Raw genomic sequence first — 11,644 nt, 5'->3', positions numbered from 1 at the left:
ATTTACCATCTTATTCATCTTTTGTTGAGCGGTTATCGTGCTATTTTGAAAGTGTGCGTGCAGATTTGATTCTTGCACGACAGACCACATAATTCTTCTGATCCTAAAACCATATCTCTCTTCGTACTAAAGCCATGTAAACAGTCTACTTTCCTGCACGTTTATTTTGAAACTGTCGCCTTTTAATGTGTTAATTTTGACCGCCAATATATGAAAAATCCTGTGTGAAAATCTAACGTTCGAACTAGACATTTGATAGTCTTACTACAAAGTTCCATTACTTAAACCACAAAGACGTTTATTGATATAGTACCGAGTATTGGTAAGCGAAATAACTAGACAAAGAGAAATTATAATAACCAAACATTCAAGCACAATCACGGTTCTCAAGTATGAATCATATCCAAGTTTCATTGGATTGATTCAAATGGATATCCACAAAAGAGCGGATAACACAGCCAAGAATGTGTATGTGTTTTTTGAACCCATGGCCTCGTACGTGGAGACTTCTTGTGGTGAGGATTCTGAGCCATTACCAGCTGAAGCCACTTCAGCAGCCGCTCCAGAACCATTCCCTTTAGCACCAGTTGGAGAAACGGTTTCAGTAGGGTTAGCAGTGATAGCAGCAGCGAAAGTGAAAGTCGTATATGTTGTGACAGTGACATCTCCAGCGACATTTGTGCATGGTTCAGTTACCACGACGGTAGAAACTAATGAGTGTGGGATGTTACATATAACGGTATTCTTACCATCATCACCAGTTGTTGTGGTGGTTGAAGGCTCCTTGCAGGTGCATGGTAAGATGATGGTGGTAACACCTTCTTCGATGACGACTGGTTCAGGAGTCTCAATGACAACGGTTGGTTTACCATCGGCCCCGGTTGTGGTATAAGTGGATGTAGTGGAGCCAGTCCATGGGATGGTAGTGCGCGCTTCAGGGGTTTCAACAACCACAGTTGGTTCACCATCAGTTCCTGTAGTAGTGTACGTCGAAGTGAATGAACCAGTCCATGGGATAGTGGTGTAAGGTTCTGGAGTTTCAACCACGACTGTCACGTCACCATCTGGACCAGTTGTGGTGTAAGTTGAGGTGAAAGAGCCAGTCCAATAAGTGGAAGTGGTGAAGATACTAGCTGGAGTTTCAACGACCACAGTTGGTTCACCATCAGTGCCTGTAGTAGTGTATGTCGAAGTGAATGAACCAGTCCATGGGATAGTTGTATGTGCTTCTGGAGTTTCTTTAACAATAGTTGGGCTACCATCGGTTCCAGTTGTAGTGTAAAATGTTGTGGTAGAGCCAGTCCATGGGGTGGTAACAGTTGGGACAGGAGTTTCCTTGACAATAGTTGGGTTACCATCGGTTCCGGTTGTAGTGTAACAGGTTGTGGTAGAGCCAGTCCATGGAGTGGTAACAGTGACAACACTTTTTGAAGATGGTACTTGACTAGAAGGAACGCTTGAAGATGGTACTTGACTAGAAGGAGAAACAGCACTCGAAGATGGAACTGTGGATGAAGGAGTACTCGAAGATGATATTGGAGTAGTCGAGTTTGTCCAGTGGAAGGACAGGCTTGATGACGAAGTGCTGGTAAGTGGTGTACTTGTTGGCGTGGGAGTGGATGTTAATATAACGACAGTCTTAGGATCACTTGGATCGGAAGGAGTTAGAGTATAGGTTGTATCAATAGATCCATAACTAGTCGTTGTAGTTGTTGATTCAGGAGTCTTGATGTCCACAGTTACGGGATCACTTGGGTTAGATGGGTAGATGGTAGTAGTGGTAGTATCAGTGCCTGTCCATGGTTCAGTAGTGGTCGTTGTAGTTTCAGGAGTCAAGACGGTAATAGTCACAGGATCACTTGGATTGGATGGGTAGATGGTAATAGTAGTAGGTACCGAACCTGTCCATACATCAGTAGTGGTTGTAGTGGTCTCTGGTATTTCAACAGTAACAGTCACATCCCCATCAGAGCCTGTTACTGTAACAGTCTCAGTATCAGTTCCAGTCCATATAATGGTGGTGGTAACTGAATAAGGACACGATGAGCTATTGTCAGTTGAGCTATACCAATCAATATCATCTGTATGTTTAGTTCCATCAGGATAGGTTACGGACATGTTTAGTTGACCAAGGCCAGTTGCTTGGTAGTAGACCACCTTAATAGGATAATAGACTCCTCCTGTAAGGGTAACTGTCTCTGTAGCAGATGATGCTTCACCTGAGGCATATACACTAGCCATTTCATCTAAATTTCCTGTGAGCGGTTTCAGTCCACAACAATCCATAGCAACCCCTGATCCAAGGGTAAAAGACGCTGCATCATCAGCAAAGCTTATTTCGAATGTGTAGTCTCCAGTTGTACTGGCATAAAAATATCCCGATAGTCTCAAACCAAAGTAGGCTACGTTAACATTTTTCCCGTATAGGTCTCCATAATAAGCGGTCCCATCGTCCAGTGCTTCGAATGAGAAGTCTTGGCTGGTTACTCCTCCCCAGGAATAATCTGCCTCTGCTTGGTCAATTGCAGAAAGAGCCGCATCAAGTCCAGTGTAAATACCATATTCTTCAGAAGTTATGTTGACATAATCGGCGTATAGACCTTTAGTGACAGAAGAAGGACTGCATCCTCCAATCGTATCAGCAGTGGCCACACCACAGAAAAGTTGAAAAACCACAAGAGTGGCTAATTTGAACTGGATTTTCATTATTGCTTGACCTCAACCTTCGGAAAACCCAAACAATATAAATAATGTTATAGTCAATAAGATGTCATTGTGCTCAGTGTAAAACGAGTTACAAGTATTTCCAGTTGCCACTTAAAGGAATTCTCTGGCCATACAGGGTCAAGCTTATAGTTAATGCTTTTGAACATAAGATTAAAGCTTACCCAACACTCTCAAAATACAGTTCTTAAGTTGACCTATTACAGATAACAAAATCGAAGTTTGGTTTTCATTTTTGAAGTTGACAATTAAAATATGGTTAAAACCTTTTGGCACAGAATTTTATGCAAGCTATACCAAAAATTATTAACCAATCCGGAAACTAACGGTTCTTTTCGGCGCTACAATTAGGTATATCTTCAACTTTGAATAATCTTTAATTTATCTATAAACTTTTGATAACCTGTTGTGGCTTGTCTTTCCACCAAATAGCAATCCTATCCTCATTATTCACCACACACCTTGATTATTTAGGATATTGTTGCCAATAATCATGCATACTGTTGCATACGGGCCGAAATATTTTTAAATAAAGGTTACAAAAACAGCTTAGACATCTCATTTTTTAAGTTTAAACTACGTATTCAGATAAGATTAAATATTAATTAGCCAATCAGGCACTTGAAATATAAAATTTTTTGAATACCCCAAAGCGTCATGACCTGATAACCACAATCTTGAAAAGAGTAAATCCTTAGAGAGGCAATTTATAGCTAGCAAGAACTTTCGAATGCGAAGTTAAACTGATTCCCATCCATAAAGGGACAATCCATTTTTTGGTGACCCACCACCTATTTTCTTACAGATGGGCTGTATTCGCTGTCATTAACATGTCTTAGAATATTGGGCTTTCAAATGCCAATCTATCCCCATACTACAGACAAACAACAAGTCCCAAGCTTTCAGATAGGTGGTTTCAATTGAACTTAAAGATTCTTTTTGTTGAAGTTAGTTCTAATACGTTTGTACATCTGTACTTATTATTAGCAATCTTATCTTATTGCTTAAATTTTCGTATCTCCCGCAAATTTGCTCATGATATGGCCGGGTTTGGGGGGGGGGGGGTTCGCGATTGTGTCGCCCATAATTTTTTTGGACCAGCCCCTTTCCCTGGCCCAAAGAATTACGCAACAAGGATAACAAGTTGCTATGGTTGAATACAAATGGAAAGGAGAGTTTGCAATCTAAAATAGTAACAGGTTATGGTAGTGCATGATTCTTAAACCAAAGTTGAAACTGGGAAATGTGGTGGTGTGGAATAAAGACCGGATATATCTATGACAAGAACATACACGATTACAGAGTATGTGTCCTTGGCTGCTTGTGAAACTCACTAGCACAGCGGGTTTAATAGATAATCAGCTCACTGAACCATTTAGGCAATTAGACAATAGGCCTTGCTGACTATCCCGAAGATCGTCATGACCTGATAATTGCAATGCTGAATTAAGATTACTTGCAACTTATTGTTAACCAAAAAATATTCTAGCATATGAAGCCCCTTTCATTCTTTAAGGGGTAATTATTGGTGATTCACTATTCTTTGGAGGCAACATTTCACAGATAGGGCCATGTACTCAGCCATTAGCCTCATTGGGTATCTTATGAGCTAGCCCCAAGCACTCAAAGAGGTAATATCATCATGCTTAATTAACATCATTTCTCGTATCTGCATATCTGACTTTCAAACGCTAATGAGATTTTATGGTGATGACACTCCTTATCTGCAAAGTCTGACGGAAAAACAGGGACCAGAAGACCCCATTTCGTCACATTGCATTCCCCTTTCCCAACACATCCCAATTGCCTCTTACCGCTTCACTCACAGTTACACCTGACACGTATATAGCTCAAAGTGATTATGCTCCTTATTTATAAATGGTCTCCCGGATTTTGTCAACACTTATCAAGATATAGGGTGATTTGTCTCATATTATGGGGAAATTATTTAACATTAGTCACAATCGAAGGTTTTTTTTCTACGGATTCATCGTCTTTTGGATAGTTTCAGCTGGTATCTGGATCTATGACTACACTTTGAATAATTCTAGTGAGTCGGACACGTCCATTTACCCCCTGGAACTGACTCCAAATGCAGTGTTGTCTAGTCCTCTGAATGTCAACAAAATCGATGTGTTTGAAGATTGTGCCATCAAGAAGCTAGTGCAAACGTTGGGAATCGAGGATACCAGAAGTATTGATAGCCATTCGAGTGTGTATGACCAAATGTTGAAGAAGCATGCATTATCAGACATTCTAACAAACCTCGATTTCACTGAGAGATGCAACTTGTATTTTAAGAACCTATTTGTGCGAGACCACAACTGGTTTGTGGATCCCAATGAAGACTTCCCTCTTGAACATCGTGATACATTTGACTTACAGCTGTTTAAAAAAGAGAATTCCAAAAAAATAAGGTACAAATATGCCCAAATGTCAAACTTAGAATACGACAAGATCAATTTCGACGACAAGAAAGTCCGCAAAGACGTGAAACGACTTGCTGAAGAAGAGTTCAATGAGTTCTGGGAACGAACCATGAAGACAGAACAGAAGATTGTAGACTACTTGTCCCATTTACGGATTTTCAACAAGTGCTATGTCACCAGTGATAATAGGTACATCATGAACAAAGCCAATGAATTGATAGAAAAAGTGGCTGACAACATAGATCACACTGAGTTCAAGGCCGACGATGATGAACTGTTAATCAACGATCTGGGTTCCAAATCCTGTAGTGAGTTGGAAAGCAGAATCTATAAATGGGTGTCTCATTCTTATCCTATTTATGAACGGTGGACTGGTGAAATATTTCTATCTCCTCCAGATCTACGTGGATTTGTTCATTATCCTGAGGTGTTCAAGACCACAAACTCCAAGTTCAAGGGGTCCACCAAGGACTTCTCCAAATCCACCTTCGCTGAGAATGGGCCATGCTTCTTCAACAAATTCAAAAATCTGTTGAATGGAAAGGGTATTGTACTATCGATCGGAGACAAACATGTTGATGATACTGTGAGATTCATTCACCTATTAAGAGCGTTGAGCAACCACTATCCAATCCAAATCATCTACTATGACTCGCTCAGTGATGAGACCAAAGCAAGAATAGTCGCCGCTGCTAGAGACAAAATGATAGATTTACCAGAAAGCTTCCACAAAGTTTCCAAGCATTTCCCTTCCGACTACTTCCACATCAAAGACGGTGGAATGCCAAAGCAAGAAGTGTGGTTTGTAAAGACGTACAACACCATTCACGACAACTTCAAAGAAAAGTTCAAGATGTTTGCCCATAAGTTTCTAGCAACGTTGTTCAATTCATTTGAGGAATTCATTTTAGTTCATGCTGATACAGTGTTGTTGCAGAATCCATCCGAGTTTTTCGACTTGAAGGACTACAAAACCACCGGGGCCTACTTCTTCAAGGATAGAACTGCTCATGCATTCAGGCCACCAGGTGATACTAAATTCTTTCAGAAGATAACCCCTTCGATTTTAGACAACTTGATGTTTGATATTCCCATCATCACCCAGAAGACTCTTGGATTAGAGTTCTTTAATGGAATGAGCCATTTCATGGAAAGTGGAGTGGTGTTGATCAATAGACACTTACACTTCAACTCCATCTTAACAATGCTCCAATTGAACTTCTTTAAGCCTGTTACCTCCAGAGTCCACGGAGACAAAGAGATATTCTGGTTGGGATTCGCCACCAGTGGTGATGAAGACTACCACTTCAACAAGAATTTCGCTGCATCAATCGGGACTCTTACTTCCCCGGAGGAAAGATTGACCAGTGAAGGAAACCTCAAGAAATCTCAGGAACTCTGTTCGCCACATTCAGGACACCTTGATGAAAATGGAAAGTTATTGTGGTTTAACTCGGGGTTCAAGTTCTGTGGGAAAAGCGATCTTGTTAATTTTGAAACTGAAGTCAAGAAACACGACCATTTTAAATTCTTAAAAGATGCTGAATCCATGCGAGAGTATTATGAAAGCTCTCTAAAACTTAGAAACGCAGTTATTCCTCCCTTCAATATAAAATCGGAAATAAGGGCAGGGAACAGTGTTGAAGAGCCAGTAGAAGGCTGGCACATGGAACGTGGATATTGTCACAGTTATTTATGGTGTGCATACTCTTCGATAGGTGGACTCACCTCTGACGGACAAGATAACACTCAAGTGGGACAAGTGTTCGAGTTCGATCAGGAGTCAATAGACTTGTATTCTTACTTGGGTGATATTTGGGTTGGGAATGAGTGATTATAGTTTGATCCAACTAGTATTGAATTATGTTAATTATTGGAATAAATCAAAGAAATTTCTGACATAATAGTACGATCTCAAAATTAAATAGTGTTCATTTCGTAGATTCTCCGAATTGGAGAGAAAATCCTTAGAGTATTACAAATAGCTAGATTAATGTTCGTAAACTCTCACACCGGGAAACTGGGTGCACATATAAGTATAGGGAATTTTGAATAGTATGTGATTTTCATAAATCAACCTCTAAGGCGCATTATTCACATACCAGTTTACCCCCTGCCTTCCTTGTAGCTTCTGCATGGAATTTTACTGATCGCTCGGGATTTGTTACAATCCCAGAGATTTTCCAGTAAGAGCGTTGTTCTAGTTCAAACCCCTACTAGTAGCTAAGGCAACTCTTCCTCTGCTCGCAGTAAACTAAGAAAAGTGAGGAAATAAAATATATTTGTCCTGCATATGCATAGGAACAATGCTATAATTGGAAAATCTCTGGTATTGTTATAATTCCAGCGATAATTTAAAAATCCGCGCTGGAGCAAATCGAATCTCGCACGAGCGAAGGTTTTCGTTCAATTAAGAATTTGTGATGGATAGTTTTGCACCAGATATGCGACTTGATGTAACGCGGTAATGCTCAGGAAAATTTGTTGCATATTTTCGCAGCCGAAGCTTAGTGAAGCTTGTTGCAACAAATCTAGACTGTCATATATATTGTTTAATTGGTTACCGCTACTGGCGCTTTTATCATTGGATACCCATGCCCTGATTTCGACGTGCTTTGGTACTCAATAGAACTGACAGTAAGAGGGAACTTTGTAGGATTATTTAGCATTACCACTACAAATCATCTATACAAATTGCCGTGATCGACGTCCTTCGACAAGCCATGTGGCTTACAATGATTGCATGATTAGTGAAGGCGATTATGATAATTGTCAGTGGCCTGGCTATTTAAATACAAAACGTCACCCATTAGCTCTCTATAGCTTTGAACATACCCCCGTACATGTCAGATGTTGACGTGCTACTCCTAAAAGAACGAGACTATAGAGACGAGACCATAGGCACCAGGTGAGGTCAATATCAATGCATCATTGTCCGTTTATACTAAGCCACCACGCAGTCAGTTTGGGTTCAGAATTGTACTGGCAATCTTGTGAAATGCCCTATCGCGCCCAGAAACCTCTCTATTTAAATCGAAGCATCCCCTTTAAATAATATGTAATCTAAAATTAAATAATTCTCATATTTTTCTATTAAATTTAACATTTGAATTATGAATATACTGAATTAGGACAATCTATTTGACTACTCCTGTTACCAATTTGTTTATCCCCGCACTCCCAATTTTTCAGGGGTTCCATTTTTCTATGCTCTACTTGCCGCAAAATTGGCTAGGAAATTAGTCTACATCTTTTCCTCTGATATGCTTCACCGTTACCCGAGCCTGAGAATACAGCCCAAACGTCTACAGGTTTCCGAATGAATCACAGCAGGCTGAACGAATAACAGTTGATTGCCACAAGGGATCATGACCTGATAATCGCAATGCAGAAAAAATGATTTGCTGCCGAGTGTTGGCTAAGTATATGAAGTCCAATTGTTTTTCTTCCTTGAAGGGGGAATTCTTGGTGATTCACTACTCTTGAAAGGCAACTTTTTGCAGATGGTATCCTGTACTCAGCCATTAGCCTCATTGGAATCTTCTGGGCTGGTTCCACTCAAAGAGGTAATATCATCATGTTGTTTAATTTAGTCATTTCCCGTATCTGCATATCTGATTCTCAAACGAGAATGAGATTTTAAGGTTATGATACGTCTTATATACAAACCCTGACGAAAAGGAAGGGGCCAGAACACCCCCCTCTAACCTTATTTGCCACTAGTTATATTTCGCTTGAGAGAACTCTTAGTGAAAGCAAGAGAATTAATTTTACTTCAGAGATGCCCAATGCCCAGGTACACAGATAATATTGTTCAAGAATGAGAAAACTCATTAGCACGCAAAGAGATGTTGTTGAACCCAAAGCTCATAAAGATAGCCATGCTGCAGGTCGAGAATGTTCAGTATTTTCTCGTACTCAACAAAAAAAAGTAAAAAGTGGACTAATTGTAGCCAGCGGTCAAATTTTTCGACGGTGCAGAATTCTACCAAGGAAAACATTAACCGATCAATTGATAATAGTGGCGAGCTTGCTGGTGTCCGTATTAGTGAAGTAGGTACTGTATCTATAAAGAAAGCTGTTGCTGCTGCACCAATCTCTGGAATTGACGTAGAATTTTCCTTATTTTGAGATGATATCGTTTACCATTGAGTTGTGGAAGAAGTGTACAAGCGCCAGATTCCAATAATTGCCTATTCCCCTTTGAATAGAGAAACTTTAACCGATCATGCTGCTGAACATCTTGATTTCTTGAAGACCTTTCACTCAAAAAAATTCAAGGCTATGACCCATACACCCACCGAAGTTCTGACGCCTTCAAAGAAATAAGAGTCGCTTGAACTCTTTATACTCGTCCACCAAGTCCAAGAATTTAACCTTGGAAGCTTTGTCATTGAGCTATGTTCAAAGTGTATCAGGCCCTAAGGACTTCGAAGGAATCCCGAGGTCATTAATATTATCCCAGTGTCATCCGGATCTGCCAAAGAAAATGTTGACAAGAACTTTGGCAGTCCCGTCCAATTACCAAGAGTAGATGTTGAAGCTCTTCCTGAGATTCTCATGGGACGCCATATTTCCGGCGGTAGATGCTTCCCCGAAGCTGCTGCTTGGTAGAAAGTTCAAATTTTTATGGTTTACTCTGTATTCACCTTATAATACGTTCTCCTTGTTAAATATATTTGTCATATGAATAAGTATATATATGATGAAATGTTCAATCTCAACTTGGCTCAATTGAAAGCTTTTGAGGTGTTGGGCTGATATAATTGGGGCACTAAAAAATTTCCAATGTTACCCCAGACTTGTTAAAAGCTCTTCTATTGAAATATACGTAAAAGCCATTATTTGTACTTGTTGGTTATCGATTTAAGAAGAGTTGATAACTTAAGCACCAGCCCAAACAACATACTCAAAACGAATTTGGGGAAGAAAGTATGAGCTATCCAAACTGTAGTCGATCCAGCACCTCTATAATGGTGAACCACACCCAACTTAGAATGTTCAAAGTCTTTGATAACCTTCCTAGCATAGACATGGGAGTCCATGCCTGTCTTCGTAAGTTCAGAGTAGGCTTTCTTTACCTCTTCCAATCCCTCTTCATCGTAAAGCACAGATTTCAAATCAATTCCGCTCATTGCAGTTCTGACACCTCCTGTAACAAAGTTCACCACCTTAACACCAAATGGAGCCATTTCAAACGCCATCCCCGAAGCATATGACTGAATTGCAGCCTTTGAACTCGCATAAACTCCTAGGAACATAGTTTCTAGGATACCTTGAACAGAGCCAGTGAACCCAATGGTACCTTTTGTTTTTATCACAAACGGAGCTAATTCTCTGGTAACTCTTATATGACCAAAAACATTCACCTCAAAGCACCTGAAGACTTCGTCGTCAGACACTTCGACAGCTGCTGCGGCACAGCTTTGACCAGCATTATTCAAAAGATACTTGATGGCTCCGTCGTATTCGGTTTCAATCAACTTCTTAAGTTTCTCAACCGATTCAGGGGAAGTGATGTCCAACTCTACAGTTGTGACGTTGTACTTTTTCAACTCTTCCATAGAGGAAAGTCTTCTGGCACCAGCTATGACATTATAACCTTTTAGGGCAAATTCCCGAGCTACTGCCAACCCAATTCCCGAAGAGGCTCCGGTAACAACTACGGTTTTACTATCAGACATTATGATCGATCTTACTTATATGGAAAGAATTCAGATACTGGAAACACATTTGCCACCAGCTTTCCTTGTGTGCAGTCAGTCTTACATTTTGGATACGCACGTTTCCTCTGAGCTCCTGATTTTTTGGAAGTCGTTCTTCTACCATCGTGTGGAGTTCTTCGGATAGAAGTATTGCTTAGATCCAGGGAAAACATCTATACCTCTACTTGAAAAGATATACTAACTAGCAGTGAGCTATCTGTATCATTGTATCCAACATTAAGTGCAGTAGTCACACAAATATAGCCCAGCTCACAAGTTTTTTTGGTTTGGAATATCTCAAGATAAAGATGGTCTTATTCAGAAAAACAAAGTAACTGCAGTCGAGTTGAATGAAACAATAGAAAACCTCTTGTCCTACACCTTTTGTGATGATCCTATTGGACTGGAATTGGCTCTTTAATGCACAACTCTGCCTATATTTATATTGTTCATCTTAACTGGTAATGTCAGACAGAAGTTGTGAGCTCCTTAGTGTGTTAAACTTTGTGCACTTGCCTGTATGTTAGCGTCAAGTCAATCTCTTAAAAAGCTTAACTCTGCAGCTATTTTTACTGCGTGTTTCTATGCCATACAATTTTACCTACGTGCTTGTATCATATTTTTAAATCCACCTTTTTCTCCACCGCCTAGCATAACTAATGTTATCCCCTCAAGGACCTTCGAAGCTGACATTAGAGCAAATGGTAAGTAAATAAAAACCTTAGGAGAGGGCGCAATTTAGATGATTTGGTAAATGGGATTTGCCTCTGTTCAAACACTTAGATG

At 40.0% G+C, this 11,644-nt stretch overlaps 3 protein-coding genes across 3 annotated transcripts; 1 reads left to right on the top strand and 2 right to left on the bottom strand. All coding sequences in view use genetic code 12, as the record gives it.

Moving 5' to 3' along the window:
* Positions 1 to 423: 423 nt before the first annotated feature.
* PSN45_003647 (uncharacterized protein) lies at positions 424 to 2,706 on the bottom strand (the record flags this gene model as incomplete). Its single annotated transcript, XM_066158131.1, has 2 exons — positions 424 to 1,172; positions 1,902 to 2,706. The coding sequence occupies 2 exons, from the start codon at positions 2,704 to 2,706 to the stop codon at positions 424 to 426; spliced, it is 1,554 nt and encodes a 517-aa protein (XP_066014228.1).
* A 1,953-nt stretch (positions 2,707 to 4,659) lies between these two features.
* Positions 4,660 to 6,987, top strand: MNN13_9 (mannosyltransferase; the record flags this gene model as incomplete). Its single annotated transcript, XM_066158130.1, has 1 exon — positions 4,660 to 6,987. The coding sequence occupies one exon, from the start codon at positions 4,660 to 4,662 to the stop codon at positions 6,985 to 6,987; it is 2,328 nt and encodes a 775-aa protein (XP_066014227.1).
* Positions 6,988 to 9,994: 3,007 nt separating this feature from the next.
* AYR1_4 (NADPH-dependent 1-acyl dihydroxyacetone phosphate reductase) lies at positions 9,995 to 10,837 on the bottom strand (the record flags this gene model as incomplete). The annotated part of the gene is made up of 1 exon (XM_066158129.1): positions 9,995 to 10,837. One exon carries the CDS (start codon positions 10,835 to 10,837, stop codon positions 9,995 to 9,997), a length of 843 nt encoding a protein of 280 aa, XP_066014226.1.
* Positions 10,838 to 11,644: the final 807 nt, after the last annotated feature.

This window comes from Yamadazyma tenuis, chromosome 4 (assembly GCF_029203305.1).
Source record: "Yamadazyma tenuis chromosome 4, complete sequence".
Classification (NCBI taxonomy): domain Eukaryota; kingdom Fungi; phylum Ascomycota; class Pichiomycetes; order Serinales; family Debaryomycetaceae; genus Yamadazyma; species Yamadazyma tenuis.
Note: the sequence above shows the minus strand (reverse complement) of the source record. Positions and strands in the feature narration are given on the sequence as shown.